Below are 16,230 nucleotides of genomic sequence, written 5' to 3'. Positions count from 1 at the left end.
CTCCTGCCGTCTTAGAGAATTGAGCTACTTTATCACCTACATATTTAAAAGAGTTGACCTCAATTAACTCAAATAACATAGTCAAGTACTATTTTTCTGTCACTATTATTATTAAACGTATTTTTTCACAGATATTTATAAAGCACCAGTTGTATGCACAGCACTGTGAGGACCTGTCAGGAATACAAATACAAAATTGTTATCTGTGCCCTAAGTAGCTCAGTCTTATAAAACAGAAATTTGGCCAGGTGCGGTGGCTCATGCCTGTAATCCCAGCACTTTGGGAGGCTGAGGTGGGTGGAGCACGAGGTCAGGAGTTTGAGATCAGCCTGGCCAATATGGTGAAACCCCGTCTCTACTAAAAATACAAAAAAAATTAGCTGGGCGTGGTGGCGCACACCTGTAGTCCCAGCTATTCGGGATGCTGAGGCAGAAGAATCCCTTGAACCTGGGAGGCAGAGGTTGCAGTGAGCCGAGATTGTGCCACTGCACTCCAGCCTGGGTGACAGAGCAAGATTCTGTCTCAAAAAAAAGAGAGAGAAATTTATTCCATGTAGAGATAATACACTGGCAAAAGGACACTGCTCAGATATCAGTGCCCCAAATTGTACCAAAGCAGATAAATGCAAATATAGTAGCCCATTTCCTAAAGAAAAGATGCACATTTCCTACTTTCAAGGTCAACATGGGAAAACCGCTTTAATCAATTTTAGTTTTGGAAATGATGAAATTGTGGCTTTGACCTTAAAAACTTACTTTCCACCAAAATTTTCTCCTGCTTGGACTATGAAAAGATAGAAGGTATGTAATCAAATACCAAAAAAAAAAAAAAAAAAAGTTAAATACTTGCCTTGCTCTGTGTTAGAGTGAGAAGTAAATCAAGTGGGAATTTAATTCCCAATGAACATGTGACAACCAGGGAGTTAAATATTAGATTTAAATAGGGCAGCTAATTATCTGCAAGAATTACATTTGTGTCTTTATATGGGCACTCTCCCTAATGAACACATTTCTCTCCAATTCAGGCGTCACCACTGGAGCATGAGAAATTAATATACGTTCTTATATTCATCAATATTGTTGCTCATAAAAAGACCTTTTGATTTTTATCACCCTGAGTTCCCAGAGGCTCACAGAGGCATTCACAGCTCCGAACCACATGAATTATCAAGGGGGAAAAAAAATCCTATTAAATCAAAATCTTAATTACCACTTGCATTTTCTATAAAGTTGTGTCCAAAAAGAAACTGAGCAGGCTATCCATCAACATGGAATGGATGGATAAACGGTGGTATCGTCCTTCCATAGAATCTTACACGGTGGTATGAGGGAAGTAATTCCTGCTACACACACAATACAACCAATCTCAAGGACACTGTTGAGAGGGATGCGAGACCTGCAACAATTCGTACTGTAGAACTCCGTTTAACGTAGGTTCGAAAACAGGTGAAGCTGAACAAGCTCTTGTTAGAGATGTAGCACTGGTAAGAAACTTACAAGGGAAATGATTAAGACAAAATTCAAGAGGATAGTTACCTGTGGGAGATAAGTAAGAATGTAGGTACAATCAGGAAAGAACACATTGGTGCTTCGAAGTTACTGGTGATATTCTATTTCTTAAATGGGATGGTGGGTTCATAGGTATCCATTTGATTATTATTATTTACTGCAGTTTAAACGGCAGAGATATGGTTTATATTTCCTTATAATGCAGTTCACAATCAACTAAATTTGAAAAATGTTATCAAATTACACCTCAGTACTGTATCTCTACTTTGAGTTGCACGAGGCATCAGGAGATATTTAGGGCTTGCTCTTAACCTTGGGAGCTTACAGATGTGATATAATTGGGGGATACATCAGAATACAATCAAGCCATGATAGAATGTCAGTTCAGAGAAAGAGGTCTTTGGTGGTCAAAGTGGTCCTGGAAAGCTCTATGAGAGAATAAGAATTTGAACGGGGCCTTGAAGGATGAACTAAGCAGAGAGGAAGCCTGGCAATTGTTTTTATGTTTTTCTCTATTTCTCTTATAAATCAAATCTCTGCTCATGCAATTTACAATTGAAAAGAGACTTTGTAAAGTAGAAGAAAAGACATGAACTCTGGAATCAGACAGATTTGGGTCCAAATCCCAATTCCATTCCCAGACTGTGAATCTTGGAAATTCCTGCAGACTATTTTCCCACTTGTAAAATGCGGAGAGGATTCTGTCACAGGATTGTGAGAATGACATGAGAGAATATAGTTGACCACACATTCCAAGCTCTAGAGGGCGTTTTGCACTACCATTCAGCAACAAGGAGTTCAGAAAACAATACCAGCCAAGACCCGGTGGAACTCCCGTGCTAAGGGACTCAGCATTTAATGTGCTGAGTGAGGAGGCACAGCTCGCATGTACTTCTGTCCTCTGCAGGGTGCCCTTGTGGGCCTCTCCTCCATGACCCCTGTCCTTTGGTGTGCTCCCTCTCTGGTTTCCACCTTGCAGCCAATGAGCTTCTGAGGGCCCTTAACTGCCTCCTGCCTTGTGCACCAAGAGCGTGTATGGATGAAAGACTTGAGCCATCGCTGCTCCAGACTGTAGGGAGGAACATTCTCTTGTCCTGGGATTCATCTGTTTTTGTCTCTTCTTGGCCTTGGAGAGCCAAGACTGAGCCATGATTTTAAAACAAGGCTAAGGATGCTAGTCTTTAGTGCAGACGTCTAGATGTTTCTGATCCAAACAAAGGAAGTCAGTGAGGCCCAGCCGTATTTTAGCTCACTCCGCCAGAAGGCTAAAACTGAGTGAGGCCAAAACCTTAATTAACAATGCACAGATCTTGCATTTTCCTTTTGTTTCCTCTGACTCTATCTCCCTTAGGAATCTGAGATGGCTTAACCAGGAATTCAGGATTGCTAGCTATCTCTCTGCTTTGCCCCACTGGACACACTACTAACAAATATATGCAAAGCATCTGGCTTATAAGAAGCCTGCCATTAATGTGAATTTCTCATTCTCCCCTTTTTTAGTCTATAAAGTTTATCAAGGATATTTTGCAGTCAGCAACTAGGTATCTACTTTAGTTTTATCAGAAACAATAATTGAGTTCTGGAGAATAAGGTGATGAAACCTTCTCCCAGCCATTTGGGGCGGACTGTGAAGATGGACACCCAGCCTTTTTGGTTCACTGTGCAGAGGAGAGACTCTTGGGCCTGGAAGCTCAGGTACAGGCCACCAACTCCTGACCTGCTGCCTTCACCTCCGTGTGCTTCAATTCCAATTTGCATTCTGTCTTTGTTTTGCAGTTGTTCAGCACATCAAGCGACATAACATTGTTCTGAAAAGGGAGCTAGGCGAAGGAGCCTTTGGAAAAGTGTTCCTAGCTGAATGCTATAACCTCTGTCCTGAGCAGGACAAGATCTTGGTGGCAGTGAAGGTAAGAGAACGTTCCAGAATGTCTCATTAACCATGATCACACTTATGTGTGGAAATTTAACTCCATTTTATTATATTTTGGTGGCCAATGCAGGAGCAAATCGTTCCTGCTATGGTGGATGTATCCAAATTCCTTTAAACTAAATGGACAGTCGAAAGGACATTTGGGGCACATCCAACTGTCAGAGGTTCTTCTCAGGGCCCACTGACAAATCTGCAGGCTGTGAGGAGCTCTGAGTACTCTTCCAAGTCCATACTAACTGAATTTTGGATGGAAGTCAGTGGGGCCAAAGATAATTTGACCAGCTGAGTCCTGAAGACTCACATGTGTCTCCTCAAATTGTTCGGTGCTTGTGCCAAGCTCAGCTGAAGCTTGTGTCAGGTTTATGGTTCTGGAAGGAAGGATTGTGGACTTCACTTCCCCTGTCAGCCTCTGTACCACTCAATTCTCTACCTTGACCCTCCCAGATGCGTACAAATCTCCAGGGTTTTATATAGCACAGGCATGATTTCATCCAGTGCTGGATGGCATCTCCTGTGAAATTCACCACCCACAGAGACTTGGTGGTTTTACTAAAACAAGGAAGACCGAAAGTCGTCCATCACAGTCATGTCCTCCCAAACTCAAAAAGGAGTCTTGGTCTCAAATAAGATAAGCATTATGATTGAAAGGCATACAATTTCCACTGAGCTCTCTAAAACACACGAATTAACAAAAATAGCACAAAAGGCTTCAGGTATTTTGCGTATTTTTTTTCAAAAATTTTTTTAACTCACCAAAATAATGAGTTTTTTTATATATATATATATATATAAACACTTAAAAGAGGCATATATTTATAAAATGAATTAAGTTCTAAATGAATATGGACATGGCTAATGTAATAAAATATAAGTTCTTGACTTAATATAAGATGATTGAATTTTTTGCTGTATTTTATTTCTGCCAAACAGGAAACATTTTTACAAATGGCATTTATTTATTAGTTATAACCAGGACAACTTTTCATTTTAGAAAATCAGGAGTCTATTCCGTTACTGTTATACTTAACGTTAAAATGTTTCAGTACATACATAATGGGCAACTGAGAAATAAAATTATTCTTGGAGTCATCCGGCAGACTAAATGGTTTCTATTAAAGTTTATCCAAATAGAAAAACTGTACATTTGCTTTCTTTGTCATCAAAAACAACTAACCAAGGCGGCACGATACTCCTAAACTCTCAGAGAAGACTCCTAAACTCTGCACTTTGGGGTGAATAAAGAACAGACCTTCCTAGGAATGATAAATGTAAACATTTTTCAAATAAACATCATCTTCCCAAGATGGGCAAATGGAGCAGGAGAGAGAGAGAGTAGAGAGGAGAGGAAGGAGATCCTAGAGAGATGTGAGGTTGAATGGAGTAGAAGGTGGCAAAGTGAGAATCCTGCAGTCATTCTGGAGATGTTTAATTCTTGCTTTTGCTATTACTTCCTCTTTTCTTTTACTTACTCAGAAAGTTTTGTTTGTCATTGTTTAGCACAAAATGTTCAGAACATTTGGCAGTGTTAAATCTGCAGTCTCTGTTTTCTTCTTACTGTATCTTTTTTTCCCCATTTTGGTTGAATGAGACCAAAAGGTAGCTCTATTTTTGTAAATTCATAGTTGGATCACATGTTAGAGTTGGAAGAATCTTTGGGAACATCTAATCCTAGGCTAGCCATGTATTATAGACAAGAAACTTAAGACCCTGGTTTCGTGTTCTGGGCCCACATTTTGTACTGCCACCCAGGAAGCTAAGTCAGACCTTCAGACTCTGCATTCACTTCCTGGTGTCACAAGATGGACTCTTTGAATGTAAAGAAATCCTGGGAGACTAGGGAATCCTAGATGAGAGTGTAGAAATAGCTGAGAAACCTCAGGAAGATACAGAGATAGAGGCAACAGATTTCTCAGTGGATATGGCCTTTCATCTTAGTACCACTTCTTGCCCTGTGCCTACTTCTCTGTACTTCTTGAAATACCTTTAACGAGAGTGTGTTGTGTAGCTGAATCTAGGGCACCCTCAGCTTATGTGTTACATTTCCTTCCAAACCTATGCTCAAACAGGACTTCAGGGCTAACAACTAACAGTGAGGAGTCAGCTGGTGACAGTGAGGTTTAGCCTGGTACCTGGGTTGGCCTTAAAAGATATCTTATGCCATTTCACTTTCCTGCCCACGGCATGCTTCTGTTTGGGCATATGTCCCATTACCACTGTCAGTGAGGCCCCTCTCTGGTTTGTATCCCAGTCACATTCCTAGTTCCACCTCTGAACCAGACCTAGGGCCTAGGCTTCACATACCTCCTGTCTTTGCCAAGTATTTGCAAAGTAATGGCCTATGATGAGTGTTTCTTTAATCAACACTGCTTTTAAAAAAGGAAAAACGGGATTTGATTCTTTGTTAAATCCCAACTCTTCTCTTTGCTAGTTTCATTCTTGTTGAAATTCAAATGAAACTATCATCTATCATCTCAGATAAGGAAGACAAAGTGCCTGCAGACTAAAAATTCATTCTAACTTCATGGTCACAAACCTAAGAAGTTTCATGTCAGTGACCTTACATGTGAATATATTTTTTTTTGAAATGGGAGGTTTTGCTTGTGTTTGCTAGAGTAATTTCGAGCTTCAGAGAGGATGTTTATTTCAACCCTCTGGGATTCAGAGGCTGCAGACATGTAAGGGACTGGCTGGACCTTCCACAAGCTCCAGGGTGAATTGGATCAGAATAACCCGTGGACTTTTCACAGAGCTGTCACTCGCCAGGCTGACCTGCTCATTTTTAGGGCTTTAGGCCTATTGAAAGTGTATTCAAAGACTATCCAAAGGAGTCTGGGAAGAAAATGTCTATGGTTCAGCCCTGACCACAATGAAGGGATTTTTTAAAGGAAAGAAACCAACTGAATGCAGCTGCCGGGGACTGCACAGCTTCTCACCTCTGTGGAGTGACTGCCGGGCTTGCTCCTCTTCCATTGGAGACACCCAGGGATGTTTGACAGCCTTTCTGCTGTTGCTTAGCAACCCCTGCAGCATTGATTATGCATGCTAAGAAATAGCAGCTATTGTCCTTTTTCCTTCTCTAGAAGGAGCTGACTCTGGTGTGAAATCTAAGGCTTTCTGTTCGGATTGACAGATGTCAGATTACTGTAAATTCTGGTGTTGAAGATTTAAGAGCTTGAGGGATCCATAGGAAGAGATTTAGGGTAGAAGTGATCCTAAGGCATGTGCATGACACTCGAGGGCACACAGAGCTGAGCATCCTCTCCCATCAGAGTATCTGCTTGTTTGGATCCAACTGGATTGTCCCTTTCCTGATATTTTTGGATGATCTTTATTTTTTTAGTGAAATGGATCTATCAACCATTTTTTTCCCCTTTGCACTGAGTTATAATAAAAGAACCCATAGAGAGGAGGAGAAGCAGAGAAACCAGTCTTTGATCAAACTGAGTTACTTTACCTTTAAGTAAGTCAATTGCCAAGGAAACGCTTCATCGCAGTTTCCCTGCATTAACTGTGGATGCATTAGCTATTTTTGGCTCCATCCAACCTGTATTTCCAAAGCTGCAATTCCTATAACATTTCCTTGTACTATGAATCCACACTGATTTTTGCTTTTTAAATATATCCACAAGTGTGCATTGTGGGATTCATGGTCTCTCCTCCCCTCCCCACTAACTCAGGTGTATTTCTAGAAACAAAAAATGCTGAATAGGAGAGAGACCTTAGAAATCACATATATAACCCAAGCCTCATGTTTTATGGATGAGAAAACTGAGACTCAAGGAAGTCGAGTGACTTCCCCAAGGTGTAAGTTAAAGTGAGTCAGAGGTGTTGCACAGGAAGAAGACTTGGCAAGATAAAAAATGGTAAAATTTGACTTCAGCAAGCACTTTCATTGGAATCTGACTTAGGATTTTTGCTTTTCATGTTCCTGAATTCTTTCTTGTCAACAGAGAAAATGATGATGTTTTTCTCCACCAAGAGTTTGGAAAAGTTTTCTGATAAACCCTCTAGCACATAATGAGGCAGGCCCCATGTGGCATCCAACATGTTTCTTCCATTTCCGTGTTGGGATGGCCCCTACCCAGCCTCTTGGTCCAGGTAACTCCCACCCACCCATCACCTCTCAATTCAAGTTGTCCCTCTTGGGGAAGATGTCCCTTGCTTGCACCTCCATCTAGGTCACATCTCCATGATATTTGCTATTAAAACATATGTACTTGTCCTTTATAGCATTTGTTAATATTTTAAAATTATATATGTATTTCTGGGCTTATTTAATGAATGGCATTGAATGTCTGTCTCCTTTAGTAGAGTGGCATATTCCCCAGGATGACAATAGTGCCTTTTAGCACATTGCCTCATATATAGTAGTATGCAGTAAATGCTTGTTGAATGAATGAAGGAATGGATGGGTGGGTGCATGGAAGAACAAAAAGATCATGAAACTAATAGCCTTTAGATAATTGGAGAGTTGGGCCAGGTGTGATGACTCACACCTGTCATCCCAGCACTTTGGGAGGCCAAGACGGATGAATTGCTTGAGCTCAGGAGTTCAAGACCAGCCTGGGCAACATGATGAAACCCCATCTCTACAAAAAATACAAAAAAATTAGCTGAGTGTGGTGGCACACACCTATGGTCCCAGCTACTTGGGAGACTGAAGTGGGAGGATTGCTTGAGCCTGGGAGGCAGAGGTTGTAGTGAGCTGAGGCTGCACCACTGCATTCCACCCTGGGTGACAGAGTGAGACCCCAGCTCAAAAAAAAAATAATAATAATTTGATGATCTATTGATAGTCACAGACTTTTATAGCTGAAAGAAACTGTAAAGATGATATATATATATAGAATAATGTAACCTAACAAGAAATTATTTTAGAAGTGATTGAATCACTGTATAGATATAGAGAGCTAATATTGATATTCTTTAGCTTAACTCCACCATTTTGCCAATGAAGAAACAGGAATCCAAAGAAGACAAATGACCCATCTAAGGTCACATAGCTTAAAAGAGATCATTTAATGTCAATGTCAGACCTGGGACTTAAACACAGTCCAGTGCTCATTGGGCACCACGGTTTCATTTATTGAATTTTACATGTGCTCTGGTGAACCAAATTCAGGAAATCCAACATAATGACACTTATAAAATAATATAAAGGAGTGTCTTAGTTCTGTTGTTTGTATGGAAGGATGCAAGACATGTTCATATTTTCCCAAGTAGAAATTTAATTCAAGGGAATAAGTGGAAATAAGATATACTAGATTCTTGAGGGAGTGTTTAGGCCTCAGGGTAATACAAGCAAAGTATTATAAAAAGAACTTTTATAATATTTTATAAAAAGAACAATATTATGTTCATTGGAAACCCAACTCAAGCTGGCTTAAGCAGAAAAAGGAATTTATTGGCTTCTAGAAATCCATGCTACTAGAAAACCTACCTACGGTTATCCCAGCTTTCAGGAACTACTAGATCCAGGGAATGAACAATCCTTTTTCTCATCTTCTCCATCCCTTGGCTCTGCTTCCCTTGGTATTGGCTTAAGTCTCAGGCAGTTTATTTCCACATTTGCTAAAGACTTGACAGTGATGACTCAGGGCTTAGATCCTGCCCTGCCAGCAACTCAAAAGAAAGAGAGCTCCTCCTTCCAAACAGCGATGCAAAATCCAAGGGATGACTCCTATTGGCTTATCTTGGGCTGTGTCACCAGACCCTCTGGCCAGAGAAATGGAATATTCTGATTATCCAGGCCTGGGTCACATACCCACCCTTGGAAATGAAAGTTGGGGTCCATTCTACCCAATCCATATGGACTGAACGTGGGGAAGTATTGGTTCCCTGGAGGAATATTAGAGATGCTATAACCAAAAGAAGGGAGAAAGAGATCTGACAGAAGAAAGTGAAAGATGACCAACTCAAATGGGAATTGCAGGAGAGCATGACCTCCCTGTGATGGGAAGAGCTGGTATCTGAAAGCTCACTCAAGATCTGAGGCAGCACTAGTGACTGTCCCTTCTTCATTGTCTCAGCAGGAGACATCAGGGAATCTCCTTGGGGCTCCCCTGCTTAGTGCAGCTGTCTCTTGCCTTTGCTGCTCCCTAATATTTGCCTGCTGCTTTCATACCAGCTACTGCCCACACTGCCTCCATGACTCACTTGCTGATTACCCAAGAAGGAAAATACTACGGTCCAGTTCTTCCAATTAGTCATCTGCAATGCCACTTAGTCTTCATGCCAGGACACCTACCTGCCATCTGATCATTTGAGGTGGTCACATGGTACAGAAGAGGCCACCTTTGGGAATGGAAGCAACCAGAGCCATTTTTCTCAGAATCTGTACAAGAGCAGTATAAGGGCTCACAAGAAAAGCACATATTCTCCAATTCTGGAACAGTTAGGAAAAAAAAAAAAAACAGATGAGAAAAAGCATCAAGAGTTAATTGACTCAAGTGCTCTACCCAGGCAAGGTTATTTCTAAGACAGATGGCTCTTTTCGTTCTTTCTTTTTATTTTTTATGACAGTCACCATATCACTTTTCACATCTTCATTAATTGTGAAGTCCTTCTCCCATTCATCCCTCTTCCTATGCCTCCTTCCCATGTTTCCACTTACATTGGTATGTGAAATACTTGTCCCCATAAAATGGAAATTGATGATGAAAAGATGAGTTATTTAAGAAGACATTTTTTAGTGTTACTCTAAAAAAATAGTTTGTGTCAACATGACATAATGTTGCAGAAAGCACTGACAATTCTACACTTATAAGGATCTAGGAACAGGAACTGTAAAACTTTTAATAGTGTAATAGTGTCTGTGATTGTCTTTGTTATCCAGATGTTGCTTAATAGACTAGATTTCTATTGTTCTTTGGGTACATATATTCTTTTCCTGGTGTGCACACTCAAGAGTGTGTGTGTGCGCGTACGCAGGCATGCAGGAGTGCACTGTAAGATAGAGAGTTAGGCATTTTAATTAGATAGGCCCCAATTATTAAGTTCCTGTATCAATATACCTTTCCCAGTAATTTCAACTGTAGACCTTGGGTCAGGGATCTGTTTTTTGTCTTGTTAATCACTTTGGTGACCCTCATTTCTGGCTTATCTTCTATTTATCCACATATTTTCAGAAAAGCTAAAACAAAACAGTGCATTTCACTCTAATGAGGACTCATCTGGCATCAAACATAGCTGGAGGATTCGTTTCACACTTTTGTATCTCTGGAGTGTATGGATTGAAATAGTTGTGCTGCTTTTTCATTTACTTTAACATGATGAACCAATTTCCAATCAAACCATGGCCTACCATGATCCACCAGCTCCTTTATGTCTAGCAAAATTTTATTGGAAAATTTTATGCTGGTGTATTTAAAGCCTGTAAATATATTGCATTTGTCCACATTGGAGGTCAACTTCTGATTCACTCTCTTTTGATTCAATACTTCTCTAATTGACAGTTGTTATGATTTAGTTTCCCATACAAAGACATAACATTTCTAATATGCAACTTGATATAATATGCAAGTATAAACTGTCTATTTTAACGACCATATTATTGCAAATAGTTTAAAGTATGTGAATCAAAACTTAACCTCCTGTTTCCCTTTGGATAGTTGCCTTGTTAGATCTGAGCTGGAAGAGCCAGTATGACTGAGAAAATAAAGATAGCAGTGAACACCCTGACCATAAATCCTGTATTTGAGGTTATCACTTGGTACATAATTAAAGTCCTGTCAAAGGAGTTATATACAACTAACTGAGTTGATATGCACAGAGTATTGTTTTCTAGCACATAGCAAGCACTATCTGAGTGTTTGTGATCATTATCGTCTTCATACAATCATTTAATGAGTTTTTACATTTGTAGGGATGTTGGGAAGCTACCTATTGCACTCTCTCTAGTTTCTGAGATTTTATTTCTACCAAGTTCTTTCCATGAATTCATTAAAACACACTCCTCCAAAGCTGAATTTTCTAAGAATTTGATAGACACTTCCTCTATCTATTTTTAGAAAAGATCCTATCGTTAGAAGTTCATGCAGCATGCAGCATTGTGATCAAGGCTTGCTCTAAATGCGTGGTTAATCACCTGTAACAAACTTATAAGTGTGTCTGCCTTAATTCTATCTCAATTTTGTAGTTTAGAAATGTTTTCCAACATTCCCCAGAAAGAGGTTGGCTCACTAATAGCCTATGGAGGTGGCTTTTATAGAACAATGAAGTCCAACAGAAGCATAATGTGAGCCACTATTGCAAGTCACATTGGTAATTTTGAACTTCCTAGTATGCATATTTGAAATGTAAAAAGAAACATATGAAACTTATTTTATCAATATAGTTTAACTCAACATATCTATATTATCATTTCAATGTATTATTAATATATTAATGAGATAGTTTACATTATCTTATTTGTAGCAAGGTCTCAAAATCTGTTAGATGTTTCTTACGTAAAATACATCTCAATTTGGACTTGCCAAATTTCAAATTATCACTAGCCACCTGTGACTGTTGGCTACCATATTGGACAGTGCACATCCAGAAGCCATCAGGAGACTAAAGAGTCTCCATTTTCAGCAGATCTTGCCACAGCGATCCTAACCCAGAGGAACTCAGGCATATTAACCAAACATTCTCATGCATCTTGGTTGACTGGTTTGGGAGTTTTTTTAAAATTTCCCTCTGTGTTTTAAACACTATGGTGGGAATTGGTCATAGTGAGGTCTTACCATAATAATCTCTTCTGTATTTTATCTTTCACCTTAACAAAGACACTGTTTCTATGATCTGTAAAATATATGAGACACAGAATATAAGATCAGTATTTTTGGAAAGGACACAACCTCTGTTTTACCTCCTCTCTCCTAAACCACCTACACTTTGAAATGGGGGATCATTTGTCATGTCCTACAAGCTTCTATCACACCAGTGATTTCACATAAGCCCTCTTGCCTCTCTTACTAGCTTTCCATTAACCTTCCTATTTTGCTGAAGCATTTCGTATGAATTTTGATTTTTCTTTTGTTTTTGCTCTCCTATTTCACCATCACTAGTTTTTCAGTTCTGTGCTGAAATTTATTTCATACTACTGCATTATTCCAACTCTGAATCAATATGTACTCGAGGCAGTATCTTGCTATAGCTCTGCAGGAGCCCTCTCCTTAAGAGTATCTTCAGAAAAGATGGCAGCTTCGGGGTGTCAGGAAATTCACCAGGAATAAGAAGAAATGAAACTACAAAGCAGACACTAGGAGTAAGAAAATAGCAATGCTCAGTGATCGGGCAAATATGCTTGTCAAAATGAACCTGAAGAAGAGAGACTGTCAGTGAGGAAGCTGCCACCCCGTATTCATGGCCTCAGTGCATTGCCAAGGGACTCAGGGAACCAGCCAAGCCTTGCATAATTGAGTAAAATGACAATCAGCCATAGTACTAAAACAGAGATGATTTTTATAAATAGGGTTGATAGCAGGATTTTCCAGCTTCTGATTGCTATCTGGCTATGGTTCCACCCTTAGAAAAATTCTGCCCTTACAGTGCCAAATTCAGAAGATGATTTTGCCCAACTTGTTACCGCCATATTTTCTGAATCTCTTAAAATAGAATTGAATCATAATTTAGAAAAAAGACCCAACATGCGAAAATGGATGGGCATGTTGGATGAGGCCAGGCTTGTGAGATGCATTTGCCCCATGAATAGTGGAATCTCTTCTCTCAATTTCAAAAATGTTACTGAAGCACAGTTTTTGACATTGCACTGAGAATGGGCTCTTTTCCATATTTTGCTTTGGGGACATGGAAATGTTAGATGCTTCTTAACTCTTTCAGGTTGGCATTTCAAAAAAGAAAACCTTGTTCTCTCTCTCTCTGTCTCTCTCTCTTTCACACACACACACACACACACACACACACACACACACACACACACACACACAGGCAATCTATCTTTTTTTTTGAGATGGAGTCTCGCTCTTTCACTCAGGCTGGAGTGCAGTTGTGTGCTCTCCGCTCACCGCAAGCTCTGCCTCCCGGGTTCACGCCATTCACCTGCCTCAGCCACCGGAGTAGCTGGGATTACAGGCATGAGCCACCACACCTGGCCCAATCTAGCATTCTTGAATCAATACTACACAGCTAAAACTTGAGCAGAAAAATTATACACAAAATTTGTTCATGCCTTGTGATAATGACCTTCAAGGGTCAGTACGTTTTCCAACTCACTGGAAAAGATAGGCATGTGCCTTAGAAATAAGCAATCTCAGTGACTCAGAGCATCCTCTATAGAGACTGGATCTCTGAAAAAACATTGCAGGCCAAGGGCTGGATCTCTTTGTGCAGTTTGATACTTTCGGGAGGTTGAACAGCCCTCTGGGAAGAAGTTGTGGCTCCAGTAGCACCGCTGCTCTCATGTCTTGGGTTGGCCCTTGAGCCTTATTCATGCATATTTTGACCTTCTTGGATTCTTATGTGAGCAAACTGAATACAAGACTGATTGTGGTTTAAAATTGAAGTCATCAAATGTCCCTCTCTACCAAGGAAAACATCCCAACTTACACTACTTTGCATCATTCTCCTCGTGTCTCTGTGGAGTAGATGATGATATTGTTATCCTCACTCTCGAAGAAGAAAACCAGAGTCAGAGAGCTCAAGGGCAGAGCCAGGATTTGAACCTGCCTTTTCTGATGCTAAGCTAGGACCCCTTCCATTTGAGCACCACCATTGTGAGGATTTGTCCTTTGACTGGAAGGGGAACACAAGTTTGGGGCCAACTCTCCTGGAGAGAGTGCATTTGGGCAGCTCCCCTCAGCCTTGGAAGCAGGTTCTTTTACTTGCTTTCTTTCCCTGGTCCTTCTTTCATTTTCACTCCTCACTTTAGCCCATGTTCAACTTTTCCAGATGATCATTCACTGGTCATTCCTCCTCACATTCTTTTATCTCTACTTTGCACAAACTTCATGTGTCAGGGGTTCTTTTAGTTGCCTGATACCGGATTAGGCAGCAAGGGATAAAAGGGTGGACAGGACACACTTCAACTGTCAAAGGCAGGAGTGGAGACAGATGTGTACCCAACACCATTATGCAAGTGCAAGTGTGAGAAAGGCACTGGTGTGTGCGGTTCGCTCCATGGACCCAGGAGAAGGACCCAGCAGATAGACTTCCATCTCTTCCATCTCTTCCATCTCCTCCATCTCCTCCATCTCCTCCATATCTCATCTGCTATTTTTCTACTGTGAAGCTCAGCAACATAAGCACGTCACCTCTCCCTGTGCAAGAGGGATGCAAAAGTGTTGAGTTTGGATCTAGCTAAACACTAAACTAATTAAATCTGGGTGGCACAGGGGCCATGACAGGCCCAGTTTCTTTAGCTTCAAGGGAGCAGAGACCCAGACCCCAGGTTCCTGGCCGCTGTTCATTTTGTTATTTAATGAAGGAATGTGCGGTTTCTATGGCAACAGCCCCATGGAAGCTTTATGGCCCCTGAGCACTTGCTGACCCAAATTCACTCACTTTTCCAAACAGAGCTGGTGGTGCTTATAAAGACGCTTCTCGGAAAACCACAGAGTAAAGTGAAAATAGTATTGATCCCCAGAGTGTGCCCTAATAAATGCCTCACCTGCTAATCTCCAGCTCAGATCTGCTCCCTGGAGAACTCCACCTGTGGCACATTCAAGGTCTCCAGGTGGCATAGGTCAGGAATGTCCCCACAGGGAGAGCAGCACCGAGGCCGTGATCTAGAAAATGACCACCAGGGACCTGGTCGTGTTCTGGACACTGGATATCATCTTTTACTTTTGCAGTCAGTACGTATCTGACAGATGACAGTGCTTTCATTCCATTCCAATACTAAATTTAAGTGAACACAGATGTTCCCATTTGCCATCTAACCTTAATGACTGACTATAGTCTCCCTGGAGATGGGATTCACTACTCACATGCACTTCTGCCAGGAGAAGTATGCCTTTTCCTCAATTAGAAGCAACCACTCCCTCTCTGACCTCTCTTGCTGTCAGTGTTTAGTTTCTTATGGCCTTCATCATTCATTACACAAATAGATGTTGAATACCCGCCCTGTGCTCTGCCCAGGGCTGGCAATGCAAAAATGCATAGTTCCTGGGTCAAGGAGCTCATAGCCTGCACCAGAGATAAGCAAGTAAACATGCAATTGGAATGCACTGTGGTCTGTGATGTGATAGAAGTAAGTATGAGGTGCGCCTAGCAGGATTATCCACTCTGGCCTGCAGCACAAAGGGGATGTGACAGCAATGAGGGGTGGTCAGGGAACACTTCCCAGAGAGGTGGCAGCTGAACCGAGTCTTGGAGGACTACTAGATATTAACCAGGTATATTGGTTTTCTACGGCTGCTGTAACAGATGACTGCAAACTCAGCACCTTAAACAACACAATGATTCATCTCAGTTCTGGTGGTCAGACACCTGAAATCAGTTTTGCTAAGCTAAAGACAAGATGTTAGCAGGGCTGGTTCCTTCTGGAGGTTCTAGGCTAGCATGTATCCCTGCCATTTCCAGCTTCTAGAGGCCACCCACATTTCTTGGCTCATGGCCCCTTTCTTCATCCTCAAAGCCAGAAATGTGACATCTTTTCTCCTCTCTGATCCTCTGTCCTTACAGCTCTTTGCTTTTATTTATTTATTTTGACACAGAGTCTTCCTCTGTCGCCCAGGCTGGAGTGCAGTGGCATGGTCTTGGCTCCTCGCAACCTCCGCCTCCCGGGTTCAAGTGATTCTTCGTCCTCAGCCTCTCGAGTAGCTGGGATTACAGGCAGCCACCATCAC

At 41.1% G+C, this 16,230-nt stretch overlaps 1 protein-coding gene across 5 annotated transcripts in view; it reads left to right on the top strand.

The window, feature by feature from the left end:
• The window catches only part of NTRK2 (neurotrophic receptor tyrosine kinase 2), a 369,088-nt gene that overhangs the window by 270,193 nt on the left and 82,665 nt on the right, over positions 1-16,230 (top strand). For all 5 annotated transcript variants that reach the window (XM_037998574.2, XM_037998577.2, XM_037998575.2 and 2 more), the window contains one exon: positions 3,286-3,416. In XM_037998574.2, coding sequence (XP_037854502.2) covers positions 3,286-3,416 — 131 coding nt within the window. The remainder of the gene's footprint in view (positions 1-3,285; positions 3,417-16,230) is intronic.

The sequence above is a fragment of the Chlorocebus sabaeus genome, chromosome 12 (assembly GCF_047675955.1).
Source record: "Chlorocebus sabaeus isolate Y175 chromosome 12, mChlSab1.0.hap1, whole genome shotgun sequence".
Lineage (NCBI taxonomy): Eukaryota > Metazoa > Chordata > Mammalia > Primates > Cercopithecidae > Chlorocebus > Chlorocebus sabaeus.
Note: the sequence above shows the minus strand (reverse complement) of the source record. Positions and strands in the feature narration are given on the sequence as shown.